Consider the following 23,488-nt stretch of genomic DNA (forward strand, 5'->3'; position numbering starts at 1 on the left):
AGGCAATGCCAGGAAAAGCTCCATGTCATGGGAACAATTACTGTTGCCATCTGTGGGCTAAAGTCCTGAGTGCAGCGAGCTAGCGTATTTTAGACAACTTTGGAAAGGGATAAAGGTGCTCATGAATGTAAGTAGCTCCCCGACTGGATGCAGAGGCAGCAGTCAGAGTTTAGGTGGAAGCAGATGTGTGATAGCTGCAGTCTCTGCGTGTGGAGGCCATTCTCTAGCTACATGGAGGCCAGTTAGTGTCTATTGTAGTCAGTCCAGCCTTATTGGCCAAAATTACAAATGTAAAATATAAGTAACTACAAATCTTAGGTCGTAGTCTTTTTTTTTTCTTTTTTTTTTCCCATCTAGCTCTTCATTAGGAAGGCGGGGGAGATGTGAGTCATGTTTAATTGCTTACAACTCAGCTTTGCTTGCGGTATGCTGTATGATTTCATTTTGCTGTTTTTCTTCTGGAAGTAGAAATACCCAGGGGCAGAATGAGAGTTTCAAAGCATGATTCTTTCGCTGTATCTGCCATCCTTCCTGGAAATACCAGCATGAGATTATAGGTTTATGAAGTCGTTAATTTTTTTCACTAAACAATACAAAAATAATCATTGCAGAGAGATCTTTCCTCCTAAAGTTGCTATGGATTCCACTCCATAGTTGTTCAGTTGCCTTTTCTGTCATGAGTTGAACTGGGCAGGTGACTCTCTTCCTTATTGCTGTTCTTTACACTTTTCTCTGTCTCCTTTAAACTTTATTCTCAGGTTCCTCCCTCAGAAGGAACCTGCCAATCTTAATCTCATTTCACTTCTGAACATCTGAAATGAGACGTAGCCTAGCATCAAGAATTTTCCATTCATTGTTCCCAGTACACCCACAATCATGTATGTGGTAAAAGATCTGGCAGTGGGGCAGCCAAGACCACAGGGATCTATCCAGGCATTTTAATTTGCATATGTTTAAGGGAAACCACAGAATGGCTGAACTTTGAAGAGACCTCTGGAGGACATCCCCACCTCAAGCAGGGTCACCTCCAGCAGGTTGCCCAGGACTACGTCCAGACCACTTTTGAATTTCTCCAAGGAGGGATACCTCACAACCCATCTGGGTAAGCTGCTCCAGGGCTCAGTCACCTTCATGGTAAAAAGTGTTTCCTTGTGTTCAGAGGGAACCTCCTGTGTTTCAGTTTGTGCCCATTGCCTCAGGCACTGTCCCTGGGCACCACGGAGAAGAGCCTGTCTCTGTCCTCTTTGCATCCTCCCTTCAAGTACTTGTGCACATAGATAAGATCCCCGCAAGCCTTCCCTTCTGCAGGCCGAACAGTCTCTCAGTCTCTCTCAGCCTCTCCTCCTATGAGAGATGCTCCAGTCCCTTCATCATCTTTGTGGCCCTTTGCTGGATTCTCTCCAGTATGTCCATGTCTCTCTCATTCTGGGGAGCCCAGAACTGGACACAGGACTCCAAGCTTGGCCTCTCCAGAGCTGAGTGGAGGGGAAAGGTCACGTCCCTCGACCCGCTAGCACCACTCCTCCTAGTGCAGGCCAGGCTACCATTGGCCGCCTTTGCAGCAAGAGCACATTGCTGGCTCCTGTTCAACTTGGTGTCCACCAGGACTCCCAGGACGCTTTCTGCAAAGCTGCTTTGCAGATGGTCAGCCCCCAGCATATACTGGTTCATGGGATTATTCCTCCCAAGGTGCAGGATCTTGCCAGCTCCCTCATTGGTGCATCTTATCAGGGCGCATGCAATTATGTGCATCCAGTTTGCCTAAATATTCGTAGAATCATAGAATGGTTTGGGTTGGAAGGGACCTTAAAGATCATCTGGTTCCCACCCCGCTGCCGTGGGCAGGGACACCTTCCACTAGACCAGGTTGCTCAAAGCGCCATCCAGCCTGGCGTTCAACACTTCCAGGGATGAGGGATCCATGGCTTCTCTGGGCAAGCTGTTGCAGTGCCTCACGACGCTCATGGTGAAGAATTTCTTCCTTACATCTAATCTAAATCTACCCTCTTTCCTTTCACCTGGTCTTCTACCAAGAGGAAGATCTTCCTTGCTCCAGACTTTTGCCCGGTCTCTGGGACCTGAAGGCTGGTCTTGCTAGTAAAGACTGACGTGAAGAAGTTGTGCTGTGTCACCAGGTCCCCTGTGCCAACCATCAGAGGGCCCACATTTTCTCTAGTCCTCCTTTAGCTGCTTACGTACTTAGAGAAGGCCGCCTTACTTTTGACATCCCTTGCCAGATGGGATGCCAGGTAGGCTTTGGCTTTCCTCACCATGTCTCTGCATGCTCAGACAGTGCCTCTATGTTCCTCCCAGGTTACCTGTCCCTGCTTCTACCTTCTGCATACTTCCTTTTTCTGTTTGAGTTTAGGTAGGAGCCTCTTGTTGAAACACGCAAGCCTCTTGGCATTTTTGCCTGAATTCCTGCTTGCTGGCGTGGAGCACTTTTGCACCTGGAGGAGGTAATCCTTGCACATTAACTCTTTTTTTGGGGGCCACTCTTCCCTCCGGGGCCTTATCGCATGGGACTCCTGCATGCAGATCCCCAAAGGGGCCACATCTGCTCTCCTGAAGTCCAATGTTGTGAGCTTGCTTTTTGCTCTGCTCCCTCCTCTCAGGATCTTAAACTCTACATGGTCCCTGCAGCCAAGGCTGCCTTCAGCCTTCCCATCACCGGTGAGCCCTTCCCTGTTTGTGAGCCTGAGGTCCAGCAGGGCAGCTCCCCTCATTGTTTCCTCTATGGCTTTGGTCAGGAAGTAGTGACTGATGCTTTCCAGGAACTTCATGAATTGCTTATGCCCTGCTGTGTTGCTCTTAGAGCAGATAGGAGGGTGGTTGAAGTCCCCCTTGAGGATCAGGGCCTCCAAAGGTGAGGCTACTTAGAGCTGTCATCTCTCAGCTCCGTTCAGTTTTGCCCATGTAAGGATCTAAGGCCATCTGAGACGCGCGGTGTAGCTAAGACATCTACTCAGGGCTAGCAGATATGGCATAGGAACCATTGAAGACCCAGCACCTTCTGGAATGCCGTTTGGATGAGAGAGAGAATGGATACCAGGCGCTTCCCAAATGTATGGGCAACTGAATTGCTCCTTGGGTGTTTGCTTTAGAGTGAGCCGAATTGCTCATTAGGTTCCACCAATTGTATTGGCTGGGGTTGGGATTCAGCTGCCTATCGTGGGTATCTGCACGGAATACGGACTGAATGCCACATGCCAGAGATGTTCATGGTGTACTGAGAACGGCGCTTGGCTGTGCTCTGTGTAAGTGGGGATCACCATGTGCTGTTACACAAGTCTGCTCTCTTGATTTTTTTCTTACAGGGAGACTTCTTAGCTCCCTTCTCTCTGTGATGTGTTAAGTTAACATTTAACATTTTAGGGCTGTTTTTGCATAAAAAAACGATTAGCCATCACAGTCGGTGTTTTGTTTGTACTTGAGTGATCTTGTAAAAATGATACATCTTAATGGAGACTTTAATTCACTGTTTGTACCCCTCTTTCATCTGTTTCTTTGGGTCATTGAGGAGGAACATGATAGCCAAAATGGCAGAAATTCCACCTCTTTTCTCAGAAGGGAAGGAGCATATAAGGGCAGAGAAATATTACTGAAATTTGTTTTGTTGGTGTAGCTGCGGTGGAATTTTATTTGTGTAATTTACTCAGCTGTAGTGGTGTGCTTATAGATGAGCCTATGTGGCTGCTTCACACTCTGCTTATGTTAAATACAGAACAAGGGAGTATTGGACGGGGAGGCCTTGGTAGAAGGAGATATGTTTACATGAAATCTGCTACTTTGCTCTCAATGGCAACTGTATCACAAAATCACTTTAGAAACAGGCCAGGTTCCTTCTTAAATGTGGTTAGGATTTTTTTTTTTTTTCATCTGCTCCTTGTATTGGAAGTTTTTCTCTGAAGCCTGCTGCTGTAGTTGGTGGAAGCATTCTTATTTAAACTGGTAATTTACTGTAAAGTCACCTGTTTTCATGCTGACATTGCTCTTCACCATAAATAAACAATTCTTCATTCACTGAGTTTTACAGTTCTGGGATTACATTCAAGAATAGATGCTGCCTCAATGAGTAAGAGAGAGAATAGATAGCAAGAAACCATCGAAGTGTGACAGCACAAAAAGCGTAGCACACTGGGAGGTGCTAGAGGAGACAGCAGTAACCTACCTTTGTATATGGTGCAGGCATATAATGGCAGGCACAGTGCGTGGATGAAGAAATTAAATTTTGTGAGGCAAATATGAAAGAATAGCTGTAAGTATTTGGTCTCTAATATTTGTTACGAGTGCCTTTTCCAAAGTGTTGTCTGTATAGTACTGTACTGTATCTGTGGTATGAGTAGATAACATTGTTATCCATTAGCAGGCGCCATGTCCCTATACAAAGATTTGTATTCTTGCCATGTTGGTTGGTTGATTGGTTTTTCTAAGCAGCTGTTGAATGCTTCTGGTCACTTGGAGTGACCAGTCCACAGCATTAATGAAATCTTGCATGGCCTTTTAAGCAATAGACTTGCTCTCCTTATATAAACTGGCTTTCTTTACTGAGGTGGTAGTGCTGCTGGCATGTCCATTCCATTACGTAAACACTACAACATTGCACTTTTGCTTAATACCTTTGTCTAACTCATCAACAGTGTGCCATCCCTGCAGCCCTCATCCCTGCATCCCCAGGCTCAACAGCAAGTTGCCAGTAGACTTCAAAGCACCACATAAAAATAAATGTTTGTTTATTTTTAACACAATCATGTTTATTTTAAAATAAATTTTATTTACTAAATACCAGACAAATTATTCTTCATTCACAGCTTTGTCTAGCTTTCCATATGATTTGCAGTTGGGCTAGAGATTAATCTACTTGAATTCTCGGAGCACTACCCTTGCAGGGTAAATATGCTTTTGCATTACAGGGGCAAAGTCTATATCGTCTACAGCTTTCCTTTTAGCATCACGTAGACTGCAGGCATTATCATTATCTGCTCATTTTCACTGTTGTGACTAGCAGCAAGGTCATTGTCCCACTTGATGTCAGGCTCTAGCACTGAATGAAGAAAAAGAACCATTCTCCAGGGTCTACCTTGACAAGTGGAATGAATGTGCCATTAGTTCTAAGCCTTGACAAAAGCTTGAGAAGGGGTTTGATGCAAGAAAAATGGATGAGGTAAAATGACTTGTAAGAAAATAAAGAAGTTCACATTCAGTTCAGCATTCTTAAATTTCAAATAAATAAAGGAAGATCCCTGAAAGTGGTAAATTTTGGTTGAAGGACTATAGAGCGAGTTGGATAAGATCTTCCCATTCATAATAGTCATAGTTTCAGTACAGGTTCATTTGCCAAGAAATGTGAAAATTGTATTATACATCTGTGGCTGTTAGCAGAGCCTTAAACTGAATGAAAGGCATATAATTCATAAAGTGGACAAAATTTTACTTACTTTTTTGTCCAGGGGAACACAGGGACAGATCTTTCCATATGAGAATGATTTGACTTTCTGCTAGATAAAGGCCTGAAGGCAAAGGCAGTTCCTCTTTTCTTACCATCATCCATCATACGCAAAATTACAGTCTCTTCTTCTCCCTGCCTTTCCGTATGGCAATGTATCACACACTGAATGTTGTCATTTTCTGAGTGCTGGGAAGAATCAGTGTTCTCCTATCTAATAGCTATCATTCAGAGTTATTGAAGTCCCTTTTATGGTCTGACCTGTTCCAGGGCTTATCACTCTTATCACAGTACATGTGGAGGTTACTCTTCAGCCAAGAAGACTTCTGGCAGAGAAGATGAAGTAATATAACAGGCATAAAGCTGATGGGACTCCACAGATGTTATTGGCTGTTATGTCTGGACTGCAGCTGTAACCTTTCCAGCTTTGTTAAGGTTTGCATACCTGCAGTCCCACAGTATACATCAAAAATTCTGCACTGGGCTTTGAAAACCCAAAGCAACGGGAATTGAACACATATGAGAAGAAGGTTAGATAAGCAAGCTACTCTGTTTTTCTGAAGTTGTTTATTTGTTAAGAAAGATGCATCAATGGCCACTCAGCCCCCATGTGGGTTCGAAACATTTCCAAATAATTGTTATTAGAGGTGGAAGCCTGTAAGTACAGTAAGTAATAACCAGATGGGCTAATTCTGCAGCTCCTGGTGTGGTGTTCCATTTTGGAACATTCATTAGATACCCTAATTTCATATTAACATCTGTATACAATATTCTTCTCTTACACATTTTTCTTTTTTTATATAACTTTTTGCTATCCACAATCCTTTGGATTGTTCTGCTTATGGTAATCACTAGGACAGTTCTTCTCTTAAGTGCATCCCTTATTGTGTTTTGACATCAGATGCTCATCTGGGGTCTATCTGAAAGTTTCCCATTCCCTGTAAATGCTCTTTATTGTGAACCAAATTTCGGTCCATAAATGAACTTTCACGTGAGCTTGTTCGTCCATAAAATCTAAAAGAGCTGTATCTGTATAGAAAATCAGCTTTAGAAAACTTACATAAAACTTACATAAATATTGTAAAAGCTTTATCCTAGCATTTCAGTGTAAGATCCAAGCACCTTCTGTTATGTAATTCAGCACAGCATCTTTGCCAAACCTAGAACGTGCCATACTCCCATATTGTTAATAAGTTATTATTTTTTCATTTTCTTTCCCTGTAGGATAGATTTCCATCCTTGTTTCAGCTTTTTGCATAGGCATGTTCCTATGCATTTGCAGATTAAATTTGACTAAATTAAGAGGCTTTTATCCATTATTGGGAAGTTTCCAGACCTACAGGAAAACACTAGGACTGCCAATCTGAGTGCCTGCTCCTAATTTTGATGCAAAATCAGCCATTGTAGCTTTTATTACTTTAAGCAATGAAACTGTTGAAGGCAGCATAAAAAAATCCATTTTTGTGGCTGTGTTGGGTGGGGAGAAGGAGGTGTGGATAATACCTGTAACTGCTGTGGCTATTTCCAGACAGATCGCATGACTATGCTCTTTGGCTTCTCCAAAGCTAAAGCTCGTTGAGTGAGTAATGAGAAGACAATTATTTCAGATGGCCAAAGCTGTTTCTGGACTGGTTCGTTTTCATCTGCCAGTGAATCAATTTAAGCACCTATTGTATAGAATAAAATAAACCGTTTTGAAATTGCAACTTTAACAATACGTGCTCCATAAAGCAACAAAACCAGTAGTAGCTATTCTATGTAATAACTTCTCTCTACAGCAGCAGCATGAATTAAATGTAAAATAGATTGTGTTGTTTCTAGAATCCGAATTAATGAGTTTCCTGCTTTTGCCTCTCTCATTTTCCTCCTCTTAGCCTGTCCCCTTGGTTTCTTTAAAGTATCTGTGGGAGATGACCCCTGCCATCTATGCCCTGCCCACAGCCACACTCCACTGCCAGGTTCCAGTGAATGTGTGTGTCAGAACCGCTACTATCGATCTGCTTTGGACAATTCTGATGCTCCGTGCACTGGTAAGTGTTTGGATGGAGTGTTCGAAAGTAAGAAGGGCAGTTGATGAGAGAGAATGTGCCTGAATGACTCAGGGGAGTTGCAATTCACCTCTTCTCATGACCTCTGAAATAACCCAAAACTTCCCTTTGCTCCTCCTGTTGGCTGCAGAGTGTATCCACGCACTGAATGTAGATGAGAAGGCAGAAGTATTCCAACATGCTTTTTACAATGTTGATACATTGATGAAACTGGGTTTTGAGAATACTGGGGTGTTGCAATACTAGATGCTCAGAAATGAAAAAATATCGAATTTTAGATGACTCACGCAGCATTAAATAAGTAAGTCCATTGCAAGTATGCATAAGGTGCAACTTTTGATGAGAGTATACTAATTTCTCATGAAATGCTAAACTCATTTTATACACGGGGTAAACATCGTTCATTGATGGAGTTAACCAATATTTTCTTCCCTTTATCACTGAAAGTGTGAAGACCATATTTACTGCACAGAATTCAAATTGTGCAAATTTTATTTATGGTAAAATAATTTATTTTTTCATTGGTTTCTTTGTGGTTCTCATCAGTTTTGACTTTTCACAGTCATTGATTATGAATGTTAATAGGTCAAGAAAGAATAATTAGATGCAGAAAATTAAATATGGTTAGTGATTAGCACTCAAAAATATAGTTTAAATAATATATCAGATGTCACCCTTGACCTTTGTGGAAGTGACAGGGAAAAAAATGAACTTCCTAAAGCATCTTGCAAACACTTTATGGCTCTGAAGTTAAACACTCAGAAATTAGGAAGTGCGATTGTGGGTTTTTTCCATAATCCCGTGCTTCCTATACTGCACAGAATCCATCTTCAGCAGCATCAAGCAATCTTGACTTCACAGGGATTATTTTTCCTGAGCAGTTGTCTATCCTTTGCATTGACTGTGATAAGAATCCTTAGGGAAAATTAGTATGTGATCATGGAATTAAATATGCAAATGGTGAGACACCCAGTTAAAATTACAAAAGAAAATTTAATTCTGACATTTCCTGATGTACAAATGCTTCATCTTGTCAGTAATACATTTTTTAAACAGTCTTCTGTGTGCAGTGTTCCAACATAATTTATTTTTTTAACAACACTGGAAATGTGAGTCCCCAGGGAAATATAGCTATTGGAAATACTCAAATGCTCCAGCAATGAACTAGATTGCAACCGGAGAGATCCCCCACAAAGACCTCATCCACCTGTACTAATAGAGGGTGTCACCCTTTACATTGATCAGCGCTAGACCGAGAAAGGCTTGGCCCATAGTTTTCATCAATACTGTTGACTACAGAGTAATGATGAGAATGAGGATTCTTGGATTTCATTACAGCCTTTGGAGGGAAATGTGCTGTAAATCATGTTTCCTTGCCCTGTTACTGAGCTCAGCCTCCCTGTCCCTGCCCTTCCAGTCTTGCTTTGTGGCTATGCCCAGGTTTAGCAGTGCAACACTGCTGCTTATTTTTACCTGCCTGAGCCTTGCACTTTCTAGCTCCAGTGTCTTGTCCCATTCTCATCCCCATGCCATCTTCTCATCCTCTGCATTTTCCTCCTTCTCATCAGTGTCTCTGTGCCAGCAGGGGAAGTGTTGGATGCACAGAATGGGCAGTTTTTAGTTGTCAGAGTTTACTCCCGATGCAATTCAGGAATCTGGCTGGCAGCAGGAGTAATCATAGGGAAAGTGGTGTTCAGTTCCTGCAATAAATGGAACAGGCTAACTGACATCTGAGAGAGTTCAGAGATATTAGGTGCCAAAGGAGAGAATTAAAGGTCTCAGTGGAGACATATCTTTACTAAGCTAGTGCGAAAATTTAAAATTGCAAAGGCTTGGAATTTCCCTAAACACTGGCTGTTCTTTTAGGGAAAAATAAAAGTCACAGCCTTGAAACAAAGACCCTTCTTGTTAATTTTTTTTCTCTAAAATGTGATAGTACAGTTGCTCCTTCGTGTATGGAAGTGTATGTTTGATGTAGCAAAGAATATGTTTTTCTTAGCCATGTTCAGAGAAACAACGAGAGAAGAGTAAGAATGAGAAGAAAAAGCAACTTGTTCTTCTGTTCTCTTCCCCCTGCTTTGTCTTCTGCCCTCCCCCACCTCTCTCCGATTCTCTCATGTGATTTTGATCTTTCATTCTGTCTTCTAGGTATCCCCTCTGCTCCCCGTGACCTTAGCTATGAAATTGTTGGCTCCAACGTGCTCCTGACCTGGCGCCTCCCCAAGGACCTAGGTGGCCGCAAGGATGTGTTCTTCAATGTCATCTGCAAAGTATGTCCAGCAGGGTCCTCAGGGCCATGCGTGCGCTGTGGGGACAGCGTACAGTTTGAACCACGCCAAGTGGGCCTGACAGAAAGTCGCGTGCAAGTCTCCAACCTCTTGGCCCGCGTGCAGTACACCTTTGAGATCCAGGCGGTCAACTTGGTGACTGAATTGAGTTCAGAAGCACCCCACTATGCCACCATCAATGTTAGCACCAGCCAGTCAGGTGAGGGGATCCCTGCATCTGAGTCCCAGAATTTCCACTTCTGTGTCTCATTTGATTTGCTTTTATCTTTTGAATCCCGGAGCTTTGTCTTCTTACTTGTGTGTTGTGCCTTTTTTTATCTTGCCCTGCTAGTTCCATGATTTCACTTCTGTGCTTCTCATTTTGCTTTCTCTGAATGGGCTTTCCGTTCTTCCCTCTTGGCAGTAAAAAATGAGTTTGGCAGCTGATGTGGTTGTATATGGAGAAGAGCTGTTGAGGCAGAAACTGCCCTGGAGAAGATGGCAATGGGAGATGTAGTTCTGTGGGGCAGACAAAGCATGTTGCTTCATTGTGCAAGACAAGGGGCACGATCAGAGTTTGATGGGGATTTTGTGAGCATCAGCTTGCCACAGCAGCTCCTAGAGAGCGTTTCTTCATTTTCTCTTCGCGTTCTCTCTCTCCTACTCTTCTCCATTTCATCTTCTTAAGTCAGTCTTTCTACCATTTTTCACCTGTTCACTTTTCCTTTTTGTCTTTCTATGTTTTGCCATACTCTGTTTTTCCATCCTTTCTTGTTCCTATGCACCACCTTCCATTCTCGTCATTTCAGTTCATGCTCTATGCACTTTAACAAGTGGTATTGAATGTTTCATCAAATCTGTCCTTCTTTGCCTTGCTGCATATCAAAGTAAGGAAGTGGAAAATAGAGAGACAGATAGGCACTGTCTAAAGATGAAGATACAGTTAAAGATACAGATAGGTGCTGTATGACAAGAAAGAATGTATACAATGAATATTTACTCATCACCTAAATATACATGACCTTGTGATGGCGTGTGTTATACTGTGCAGTCCTGTGGGTCACAAAAGGATATGAAAGCTACAGTTTTCACAATCCCTGGAGACGTGTTAAATAGAATTTTGACAAAGGATCCAGAATCAGAATCACCATTCCTACTTTACTGAAATTGCTCTGGGTTCTTCCGCATGCCATGTATTTTCTTCTACATTGTCCTTGCCTTTTCAACCTTGCTGTTCTGATAAATGGTCTTGGAATATTATTCTCCTGTCCATAGGAAACAAAGATTTTTTTTTTTCCCGTTTTACATTGTAGAAATATTGAAATGTGTTGTACAGTTGTATCAAAGGTGTTGTGATCCTTGTAACTAAGAACTAAACTGCAAGGATGACTGAACTAAAATACTGATGGCTTGTGTGGGCAGTCAAAGGAAGGGGAGAGATTAAAGAGTTGAAGAGTAGGTCAGGCTGATGGATAGCATACAGAAGGCTTATATATATGGAGGAAAATGGAGAACAGCATCAAGCAAATTCTGATTTTCTGGAAATATCAAGGACTGGAGCTGAAGAGAGCCACATGCATACAGGCGTACAGTTCTGCTAAATGTCAGCAATAAGAGACTGGGCATATGTTGTTCTTTACAAGCATGTATAAGCTGGTATGGAAAGGAGTTGTACACAGCTTGTTTAAGAGGATATAATGAGGAGTAATGTGGTGAGGAGGAGAAAGAGGGGGAACAATTTGAACTGAGTGACAGAAAAAGTCTGTAAACATTTAGCGATGTGTAAATGTTAAACTGAAACAAATTCCTAATGAGATTCCACGGTGTAGTTGTGGAAACCCCTGCAAAACCAGGCTTCAGTAAAGCTCAAGAGAAACGCTGTGAAACCAGATGTGGCATCATAATTGTGGTTAAATCACATCTTTTCATTTCTGCCTCTGTGCTATGAAAGAAAGGGAATATATATGCACCCCAAGACATTTCCTACTGTTAGCAGATGTCAGGGGTTTGACAACGTCTGTTTCTTCCCTTTGAAACGTTACGTGACAGGCATTGAGTAGCAGAACATGTATAGGATACCTGGTCCCCTTAAGAGGCCGGCTGCAAGTGGGTGATCAGCTTTGTTTACAGTAAAAGATCTGGCTGGGTAATTTGTGTGGTAATTCCAGGCAGCTCCTTTGGCTTCTGCTGGAGATGGGTGGGTGTTCTATGAACATCCTAAAGAATTCTCTTTCTTCATGCTTCTCATCCTAGCCTTCTTCATCTATATCTGAGGTAATTTAACTGAGTAGCTGCTTCCTTCTCCTGCCTGGAATCACCAAATCTACCCTCTTCTTTTGCTTCTGTTTGACTTTTCTGACCACTTCTTTTCCTCCAGGTGTCTCTCGGTGTCTCCGGATGTGTTGGGTGTGTTGGGTGTCTCTCTCTAAGGTGCCTCTCTTGTGCACTGAAGCAGTTTCAGGGGAGGCCAGCTTTCTTAAACAGCAATGTGTATTGAATGGCTTCTTTTTGTGTTTGTTTTTTTTCCCTTGCTCTTCCTCAAGATCGTTAGGAGTGAGCTTGAGATGAGCTGCCCTCGATTCATAGCGACAGCTCGTACTAACAAGGCCCTGCTTCCTCCATCACGTGACCTGTCTCATCCATACCCCCTCCTTTGATCCCTTCAGCAGCTTTTCACTTTAGCGTGGCTTATTGTTGTTGTTGTGTTATTATAACAATTATTACTATTATTATTATACAAGCAGAGATGGACATTTCAGGATCTTATGTTCTGAAAGAGACAAGGAAGGGACAGGAAGGCATGAAGGGTATAAGAAAAGCAAACTGGAGAAAGATAAGCTTTCAGAATAAATGGCCTTAGCAAAAATTTTCTCTCTATTGAATTAAAGGTGACCAAAAAAAGACTCTCTAGCCGTGGCAGTTTCTGAATATTCTGCTTACTCATACATCACTCAGAGTTCTCTCACTGCTCCCAGTTGCTGGTCCAAAAAATCCTCCTCCCCACCCTCTGCCCCTTTGTTAGAGCTATCTTAGGCTGGCACCGAAAAATTTTCTTTAATATAGTAAGACTTAACCTTCTATGGCAAAAAGCATCTGAAGCCTGTTTGGATAGTAATAGTATGACATGCAAATATGAAATGCAAATTACCAGAAGGAAAAACTGTCCAGAGATGAGACAAGAGAGAAGGGAATTGCTCTCAGCTCAGGTTTGAAGTGATGAGGGTGAATACCTAAAGAAGTGTCAGGATATATAGAAGGATGTTGGGAGGCTGTTTCAGATGGCATGAACTGCATGAGGAAAGGCTATTCGGTCATTGTAGTAGAGTTTCTTCGTAGAGGGGAACCTGACACAAAGCAAGCAAAGAATTTAAAATCCAACCATATTATTAAAAAAATTATAATCTGACTAGAATTTGAATGATTATTTTAACATCTTCAAGTTGTCAGGGTAAACAAATATCTCTGCTCATGTCTCAGGACAAAAGTCAGGTTTTCATTTAAAGGACTGTGAAAAAACTTTCTCTGTGCACAGCTGTAACTACCTGTCCATTTTATTTTTCCCTGCACCTTCCACTGAAGCATGTAGTAATGTCTGTTGCCAGAGACATGCTACTGAACTTATTCATTCAGGCAGTTGTTAGATTCCTACAAAGAAGAGGAAGAGAGAGAGGCAGCAGAGACTCAAATGTTGGAGCAAATCTATGCAGACTTTTCAAAGCAAGTAGATTTTTTTTAAACTAAATCGAGGCATTATGAGAGCTAATGGAGATATGTGAGGATAAAGGTTATGTGACCAGGTCGACTTGTACCTCTGAAAAGATATGTAGCAGCCTTCTGCGTCAGCTGGATTCAGAGCAGTGGGACCTGGCAATAGCAAAAATCTGTAGAACTGCAGAAATGAAAGCTAGACAGTCTGAAGGCTTGTGTAAGAGGCTGAATGGGGACAAGGACAGTTACGGGTAGTGCCAGAAAATTTAAGAGGACCTGACAGAAGATTTTCAGGTGAAATGGTGTGAGAAGAAGAAAAGAATTAAATGCCAAGTATGATTATGAGATTATGAAGGGAAATCAATGAGTTGCTTGAAGATGTTTGCTTTTCCAAAGAGAGGCAAAAGAGTCCAGTAGACTTAGCTGGCAAGAGCAGGGACACGGGCAAGGCATTTTCTTGATCAAAACAGGATAGGAATACAAAGAGAGCTGTCAAAAGCTACATACAACCGTGTTTTGCCAGGCTAAAACCAGCAGGTGAAGCAACTGGAGTGTGAGCTCTGTGTTCATTGTCCTCTGAATGAACTACATTAATTTTCCAAGTAACAAGCTGTTTGTTTATTTACAATATAATTGCCAACCCTGAGCACTCACCAAAGGTCCCTAAGAATTTAATTGTATTGTTTTCTTCTTACATAGGAACAACAAAAATACTCTTAAGGTTTAATTTTGCCCTTAGTGACATTTGTCAACTTTGGTGTCTTCCGCAGATTTGCCCAGTTATGACTGGGACTTAAAAAAAATTTCTGTGGTCACTCCGCAAAAAGAAACTATTCCAGTTCATCTCTTTACTACGTCCTACCTCTGCAGCATGAACAGAGAATGTTTTCACATTTCAGGTTTCAGCAGCTGTTTAAATGAAGAGAGAAACTTTTTGAGCAAGTAGAAATAGGAGGTGCATAATAAAACATGACAGCTTTTGGCATAAGGGATTTTTTCCTGTTTATTAGGCATGAGTGGAACTCATACACAAAAAGTAGTAATAATAGAGGTAAGGGAAGTGAAAATAACTAATTTGCCTTTCTAAAGCATTCTTCATCCACAGGAGGTAAAGTACAAGCTTACAACAAAAGACAACCCAAGATACTTTTAAAGGATTTTCAAGTATTTAGAGAAAGGGTCAGAACTAATTTGAAGTCTGTGGAAAAGACATAGGACATTTTCAAAATAAAGATAAGATATTAAACACATAAAGAAGGGAATTTCCATGCTGTATTCAGACTGATCTTCCTTGAAGATGATATGTGGAAAGATGTGTGGAACAAAGCTAGGGTCTTCATGCCATTTGCTTAGAATAAGAGGATAATAGGATACCTGAAGACGTAACGAAGGAGAAACAAGAATGTGAGAGTGGTAGATTTGGGGCTAGTATTAGAGAATATAGAGCCGTATTAGAGAACATTAGAGGAATAGCTGAGGTTGATCAAACCATGTGAAATATAGTGAGAGAGACACTGGATGCTTTCAGAAGCTTTTGGGGTGAGATGGAAGGGGAAGAAAACTCATAACTAGAAAGAACACACAGGTGCTGGCAGGGTTTAGCTTAAATCCCAATTAAGTGATGACCTGTGAGCCAGTTGTCTGAACTCATGTGGTAGTACGTGGATGGCTACTCAGTACTGCTGAGCGATTCAGCTGTCTGGTAAGAATCAGAAACCGGCTAAGCTTGGAAGAGACCTCTGGAGGACATCTTCTACAACCCCCCACCTCAAGCAGGGTCACCTCCAGCAGGTTGCCCAGGACTACATCCAGACCGCTTTTGAATTTCTCCAAGGAGGGATACCTCACAACCCATCTGGGTAAGCTGCTCCAGGGCTCAGTCACCTTCATGGTAAAAAGTGTTTCCTTGTGTTCAGAGGGAACCTCCTGTGTTTCAGTTTGTGCCCATTGCCTCAGGCACTGTCCCTGGGCACCACGGAGAAGAGCCTGTCTCTGTCCTCTTTGCATCCTCCCTTCAAGTATTTGTGCACATAGATAAGATCCCCGCAAGCCTTCCCTTCTGCAGGCCGAACAGTCTCTCAATCTCTCTCAGCCTCTCCTCCTATGAGAGATGCTCCAGTCCCTTCATCATCTTTGTGGCCCTTTGCTGGATTCTCTCCAGTATGTCCATGTCTCTCTCATTCTGGGGAGCCCAGAACTGGACACAGGACTCCAAGCTTGGCCTCTCCAGAGCTGAGTGGAGGGGAAAGGTCACGTCCCTCGACCCGCTGGCACCACTCCTCCTAGTGCAGGCCAGGCTACCATTGGCCGCCTTTGCAGCAAGAGCACATTGCTGGCTCCTGTTCAACTTGGTGTCCACCAGGACTCCCAGGACGCTTTCTGCAAAGCTGCTTTCCAGATGGTCAGCCCCCAGCATATACTGGTTCATGGGATTATTCCTCCCAAGGTGCAGGATCTTGCCAGCTCCCTCATTGGTGCATCTTATCAGGGCGCATGCAATTATGTGCATCCAGTTTGCCTAAATATTCGTAGAATCATAGAATGGTTTGGGTTGGAAGGGACCTTAAAGATCATCTGGTTCCCACCCCGCTGCCGTGGGCAGGGACACCTTCCACTAGACCAGGTTGCTCAAAGCGCCATCCAGCCTGGCGTTCAACACTTCCAGGGATGAGGGATCCATGGCTTCTCTGGGCAAGCTGTTGCAGTGCCTCACGACGCTCATGGTGAAGAATTTCTTCCTTACATCTAATCTAAATCTACCCTCTTTCCTTTCACCTGGTCTTCTACCAAGAGGAAGATCTTCCTTGCTCCAGACTTTTGCCTGGTCTCTGGGACCTGAAGGCTGGTCTTGCTAGTAAAGACTGACGTGAAGAAGATGTGCTGTGTCACCAGGTCCCCTGTGCCAACCATCAGAGGGCCCACATTTTCTCTAGTCCTCCTTTAGCTGCTTACGTACTTAGAGAAGGCCGCCTTACTTTTGACATCCCTTGCCAGATGGGATGCCAGGTAGGCTTTGGCTTTCCTCACCATGTCTCTGCATGCTCAGACAGTGCCTCTATGTTCCTCCCAGGTTACCTGTCCCTGCTTCTACCTTCTGCATACTTCCTTTTTCTGTTTGAGTTTAGGTAGGAGCCTCTTGTTGAAACACGCAAGCCTCTTGGCATTTTTGCCTGAATTCCTGCTTGCTGGCGTGGAGCACTTTTGCACCTGGAGGAGGTAATCCTTGCACATTAACTCTTTTTTTGGGGGCCACTCTTCCCTCCAGGGCCTTATCACATGGGACTCCTGCATGCAGATCCCCAAAGGGGCCACATCTGCTCTCCTGAAGTCCAATGTTGTGAGCTTGCTTTTTGCTCTGCTCCCTCCTCTCAGGATCTTAAACTCTACATGGTCCCTGCAGCCAAGGCTGCCTTCAGCCTTCCCATCACCGGTGAGCCCTTCCCTGTTTGTGAGCCTGAGGTCCAGCAGGGCAGCTCCCCTCATTGTTTCCTCTATGGCTTTGGTCAGGAAGTAGTGACTGATGCTTTCCAGGAACTTCATGAATTGCTTATGCCCTGCTGTGTTGCTCTTAGAGCAGATAGGAGGGTGGTTGAAGTCCCCCTTGAGGATCAGGGCCTCCGAAGGTGAGGCTACTTAGAGCTGTCATCTCTCAGCTCCGTTCAGTTTTGCCCATGTAAGGATCTAAGGCCATCTGAGACGCGCGGTGTAGCTAAGACATCTACTCAGGGCTAGCAGATATGGCATAGGAACCATTGAAGACCCAGCACCTTCTGGAATGCCGTTTGGATGAGAGAGAGAATGGATACCAGGCGCTTCCCAAATGTATGGGCAACTGAATTGCTCCTTGGGTGTTTGCTTTAGAGTGAGCCGAATTGCTCATTAGGTTCCACCAATTGTATTGGCTGGGGTTGGGATTCAGCTGCCTATCGTGGGTATCTGCACGGAATACGGACTGAATGCCACATGCCAGAGATGTTCATGGTGTACTGAGAATGGCGCTTGGCTGTGCTCTGCATAAGTGGGGATCACCATGTGCTGTTACACAAGTCTGCACTTCCTTCACATTCCTTCCTTTACCTTGACTGTTGACTAAGGTATATTTTTAGGCTTGCAGGCACATGTTGCTGGTCTGAGCAGATACTACAGTCAAGGACATCAGCTTTATTAGAGAACAGCAGTAACTTGTCAAACATTAGTAACTCAAAGAATGTAGCATTTTCAAGGTACTCAAAATACCGCCATGTAGAAGAGTTGCGACTGACAGCCCACAAAAAATAGAATCTGGGAGCTGTATTTAACTGGTGTTGGACTGCTTTACAGCTTTAAGTAGCTTTTATATGTGCAAGCATTTTCCATACATTTGCTATTTTATAAATTGGATACAAAAAGCAGTCCTTTTTCAGTCTTCCTTAGAGGTCTGATCTCACAACATGTTGTTTGCACTCAGTGAATGGAATGGAATGGAATGGAATGGAATGGAATGGAATAGAATAGAATAGAATAGAATAGAATAGAATAGAATAGAATAGAATAGAATAGAATAGTTCAGTTGGAAGGGACCTATAACGATCATCTAGTCCAACTGCCCAGATGGGATTGAATCGTGCCTTGTGATTTCAGCTGTCATTGGACAAAGACCTAGCATGTCTCCGTTTATAAACCCCATATGAAAACAGCAAAATGAATAAAAATGACAAATCAACATAGAACTGGACACTTGTTTATATGGAACAAGCTTTGAAAGCAGTGTTCTGTTATAAACATTTTTAATAGTCAGCATGCATACGATGTAAAATACTCATCTAGAACTTCTGTGGCAGCAGGTAGTTCAGGTGTTGTCTTAAGACATAAAACCTTGAACTTTGTATTTCCTAATTTATTAACATTGGGAGAGTAACTTTATTGTACACTTCGGACAGGAAATATGTACTTACTCCACCCACAAATAAGTTCGCATTTCACATCACCTTAGTATTATTATTCACATCACCTTTAGCATGAAATTTTTCGAAGGACAAATCTAGATATGTCTTTTACTTGAAGTGGTAGGAGAGCTCCCTTCCCAATGTTTCATAAGTTTTGTCCTTAAAAGAGAGGCAAACACATGTATCAAAATCTGAACTCTGTCTCAGAGAGGTAGATTAAAAACAACCTGTCTTGCGTTGATTCGTAGCTATTTTTATTACTGGGCATTTTTACTGGTTTAGGCTTTTACCTTAAGTAGTATCTGCTTATTAGGTACATATCACTGAAATGACTATTTTTAACACAGCCGACTGCATTATCCTGGGCATCCCCACCACAGCCACCCAATTACCCTGAGTGATGGACATACCTGGATAACAGGGACATTCTAGAATGCTGCGGCACATGGTCAAGAGATACACACAGTGTAACTCTGGGTAAAGCCATTCCAGTGATTTTTTGTTTCTTATGTTTCCCAATATTTCTAATTCTACTAGTAGTAACCTGCTTCTGCATACTGCCCATCTGAGTAGAGTACCATTTATCATCATTGTTCTGGTGCAGATTTTGCTGTGCCTAAATGTACTATGCACAGTGCCAGCTCAGGTCTTTGTACCATTGGCAAAAGATAACCTGTTGATGGGTAGCTGAAAATTGATAGTACACATTAACATCAGAATGAATAAGTTTTAACTAAAATACAGGTCGAGTGTTGCTAGTTGACTTTGAGTATTCCTTCCAGGTAGGGGAAAACTTGTGGATTGGGAAGAAATGAGAAGGGTAGGAAGAATAACTGTTGGGGGTGGGAAGGAGAGGAATGAAAAGAGGTGGAGGACAGGAAGGGAGGGGAGATTTAACTCTGATCATTCTGCAAAATCTTCATTCAAAACTAGAAGGAAGTGGGCTCTTCCCTGGCAGTGTAGCTGTGTATTTAGGTCTGCACCTCTCCCTGTGTGTGCTTTATGTCCCATGAGAAGGAAGTTAACCATTTCACAACATTAAAATGTAGTGGAATCTGTCTTGATCAAGTGTTAACTGACCAGTTATTCCATTCTCCTCACATTATTGTTTGAATACAGTGTTCTTCGTTTGTGTCTTAAATGCTATATATGGTCTTGGTTCATTGCTGCTGTCTTCCCTCCTTGTCGCAACATTGTCATTAGCAGGTGAAGTAGTTGTGCAATCTTGTTTGAAAGACAAGCAATTTTAAGAAATAAAATGAGTAAGGATGAGAGAAAGCATTTTATTGTTTATACTCTTACATTTTTGTTTCATTTACATTTTTAACTGGTTCCCACTTGCCTGAGCTGTTTGGAGCCCATTTGAATTGTGTCTTTCAGAATAATTGTATCTTGTTATTAAAAACAATCCTTTTATCTTTTTCACAATTATGAGGGAAGAAAATGCTATTCTGCAGTTTTTGATCATTTGCCAAATGTCTCTGCTTCATCCCTCACATCACGAAAGTTTTATGTCTATTGTGTAAAACCAATGGAGTTAGGTGGCAACTTTTCATTGACATGCTTTTTCTGGAAAATTTAAATGTTGCTGAAAATGTTACTTCCATTAGGAAAATGAGGGTTCCTTAGCTGCCTACCTGGAGGTTTCTTGGCAACATGACATTTTGCTTGCAGAGAGAAAGCAAGACTGGAGAAGAGCTTTGTGGACAGACAGCTGGCAGGCTGAAAGATCCTCTTCCAATTATCCTGAAATTTCTGCTTGGAAATCTCTTCCTAAGAAGAAAGTCACATTCTTTTAGCTTTTGCATGAACTTGGAGAGTGTGTGTGTGTACACACAGTATAAATTCATGGATGTTTTTTGTAGAAGTGGATTTTCGTTCTCCAAAAAGCTTCACGTGCAAGTGGCTTTAAGAACCATTCATCTCCCTTCCTGCTCTGAGGACATTTTTTAGAAGAATTAACTGCTTCAGGAAAGGAGCTGCTGCTAAAGATGTTCTGTACTTCTGTTGTCATCAGAACATGTGAATGGTGCCTTTAGGAGGACAAAAAAAAATGAAAAGCAAAACTACCCCAAATAGTAGTTTGTATTGTTTCTCATTGTAATCTAATTTTAGTTCCGTGACTACTATTTGAAATCATTAATCATATTATCTTCAAGATGATATTTTGTTTCCTTCCTGCTGATGTAATGAGTTTCAGGTTAGTGAGAAGTAATGGCAATTACACAAGTCTCGAAGGCTTGAACTGAACTTCAGACTTTTAGAATAGCCAATCAAAAGATTTCTAAAATTGGTAGACACAAGTTCTTGCTTGCTTTCTGGTTTAGATTCATGCATCCAAAGCCCTCTTTTATGTTTGATGTCCAGATCCTTGCTTTGTATGTAAAGGGAAGTTGATGTTTTCCCACAGTAATTAATATCTGACACAGATTATAAGCACTTAATACCATAATGGAATCAAGAGAGCTAACAGCTCCATCTGGGTAGCATGCCAGGCTGCCTGTTCACCAAAAGACAGAAACTTAGCAAGCTATGTAAGAACAGACAGAAAAACTATATGTGAAGCTTCCACACATACACACTTAACAGTGACCTTGAGGTGGTGGTTCCAGGCAGTAGTGCTGGTTGGAAACCCATTCAGACTGCACTTCTGTCGTTCAACGGCCTGCAGAGGGACTGAGAGTCTCAAATACAGTGGTAGTTTTGACATGTGGGCAACAGTCCTGACAGGGATTGGCCTGAGATCCAGGACCTAGTCTGAACACAAGGCTGCTCTACAAAAGGATCTGGACAGGCTGGATCGATGGGCCAAGTCCAGTTGTATGAGGTTCAACAAGGTTAAGTGCCAGGTGCTGCACTTGGGTCAGAACAACACCATGCAACACTACAGGCTTGGAGAAAAGTGGCTGGAAAGGACCTCGGGGTATTGGTCAACAGTCAGCTGAATGTGAGCCGGCAGCGTGCCCAGGTGGCCAAGAAGGCCAATGGCATCCTGGCTTGTATCAGAAGTAGTGTGGCCAGCAGGAGCAGGGAAGTGATCGTCCCTTTGTACTCGGCACTTTGCACTCGGCAAGGCCGCACCTCAAGTACTGTGTTCAGTTTTGTGCCCCTCACTCCAAGAAGAACATCGAGATGCTGGAGCGTGTCCAGAGAAGGGCAACGAAGCTGATGAAGGGTCTGGAGCACAAGTCTTACAAGGAGCAGCTGAGGGAGCTGGGGTTGTTTAGCCTGGAGAAGAGGAGGCTGAGGGGACACCTTCTTGCTCTCTACAACTGCCTAAAAGGAGGTTGTAGCAAGGTGCGTGTCGGTCTCTTCTCCCAAGTAACAAGCAATAGGATGAGAGTAAATGGCCTCAAGTTGCAACAGGGGAGGTTTAGACTGGGTATTAGGATAAATTTTTTCATCAAAAGGGTGGTCAAGCATTGGAACAGGCTGCCCAGGGAAGTGGTTGAGTCCCCATCCCTGGAGGTATTTAAAAGACGGGTAGATCTGTCATAGGGACATGGTTTAGTGATGGATTTGGCAGTGCTAGGTTAACAGTTGGACTTCATGATCTTAAAGGTGTTTTCCAACCTAAATGATTCAATAATTCTATATCAGGCTATGAAAATGAGATGCTTTCATTCTCTATGATCTGCAACTGAACTGGGACCACTGAACTGAGGAATGCTTCAAAGTCTGTTCCTTAACGCATCAGTATTCTCAACTGCCTCTGTCTTCTTGTTTGTAACAGTGATCTGGTAGTGAAAGGCCTCAATTACTCTGGTAGCCCAACTTGATTTTTTTCCCAGGCAAAGAATTATAATCTGGGAGAGAAGCAGAAGAGAGGTGGTGTGCTCTGCTTTTACTCTGACCACTATCACATTGTTTGTCCAAATGTGATCCTAGAACAAGGCAGTGGCACTGAACACCGTCTCATCTTGCATGTAAAAATTGCAAATTTGAAGATCAGAATAATGTTCCAGCTACAATATAGATCATTTCATAATTCCTGTGCATGATCAGTTGGATGTGGATTTCTTCATTTCCTTTCTGTCCAAGTCGTCAGTGACTGTATCTTCCAGTAGAGTAGAATTGTACCTTGATCTTTTCTCGTTATTTTATAAAGTACTTCATAATGCAAATTAAGGGAAATTAAAGGAAGAGCGGACCTAATTTATTAACTCATCATAATGAATATTCAATTATAGTTAATTGTTAAGCTTATCCCTTTGCAATCTCTCCTTCCTCTCTTTTATTCCAGTCCCTTCTGCTGTCCCTATGATGCATCAGGTGAGTCGTACTACCAGTAGCATCACACTGTCATGGCCTCAGCCAGACCAGCCTAATGGGATCATCCTGGATTACCAGCTACGCTACTTTGACAAGGTGAGCAGAAAGTGATGCAGTGCTGATTGTTGTATAGCTGTTATGCAAAAGAGAACAGGAAAATCTTCTGTCTGGGAGATGCACCCCTCAATCAGGATGGATAAGGTGGAGAAAAATGCTTCAATTATGAGGGAAGAACAAGCTGTAGCAAAACCAGTAGTTCATAATATACACTTCATCTAACATGAGTCCATCTGCATTTCCCAACTTGGAACCATCTAGGGACAATGCAGATAAAAAAGGAGAAGACACTTCTAGCTAAGCTAAAAAGCTGTGGCTAACAACCTAATAAGTTTAGCACCAGCAACAGTGGAAGGAACTGAAGTTTTCAAATGTGTATATGGGAACTGGACTCACTGCAACATTCTGTCATGTGTTTGTGGAGGGAAGTCCTGTGTCCCTATTTATGCCTGGACAGACATCTCTAAGAAATTTTGGGAAGAGGAAAGCACTCTTTCATTCACTGTGTGGCAGATATCAGTTACCTGTTTATGTGCTGCAATTACAGGGTGGCAAATATAAAGTTGTTCTCCATTCATAGCTTTCATGACTCCTAATCCAACTGATTTGAAGGGAGGAGGTATGTAGGGCTGTTCAGACAAGCTCCCATTCTGTACTCTTGATCTTTCACATAAATAACTTTGCAGGATCGTGCAGGGCTACTGTTTTCCTAGCAGTCAAGGGGCCTGCTATTTGTAATAACGTCTAGCAGCTTCCTGGATACAG

General features: G+C 42.5%; 1 protein-coding gene across 1 annotated transcript in view; it reads left to right on the top strand.

Moving 5' to 3' along the window:
* The window catches only part of LOC309586827 (ephrin type-B receptor 5), a gene marked incomplete at its 5' end in the record, with an annotated part of 58,098 nt that overhangs the window by 24,236 nt on the left and 10,374 nt on the right, over positions 1 to 23,488 (top strand). The window contains 3 exons of the mRNA XM_082304375.1: positions 7,321 to 7,476; positions 9,643 to 9,981; positions 22,638 to 22,762. Coding sequence (XP_082160501.1) covers positions 7,321 to 7,476; positions 9,643 to 9,981; positions 22,638 to 22,762 — 620 coding nt within the window. The remainder of the gene's footprint in view (positions 1 to 7,320; positions 7,477 to 9,642; positions 9,982 to 22,637; positions 22,763 to 23,488) is intronic.

The sequence above is a fragment of the Platalea leucorodia genome (genome assembly GCF_965183815.1).
Source record: "Platalea leucorodia genome assembly, chromosome: 2".
In the NCBI taxonomy this organism is placed as follows: Eukaryota; Metazoa; Chordata; class Aves; order Pelecaniformes; family Threskiornithidae; genus Platalea; species Platalea leucorodia.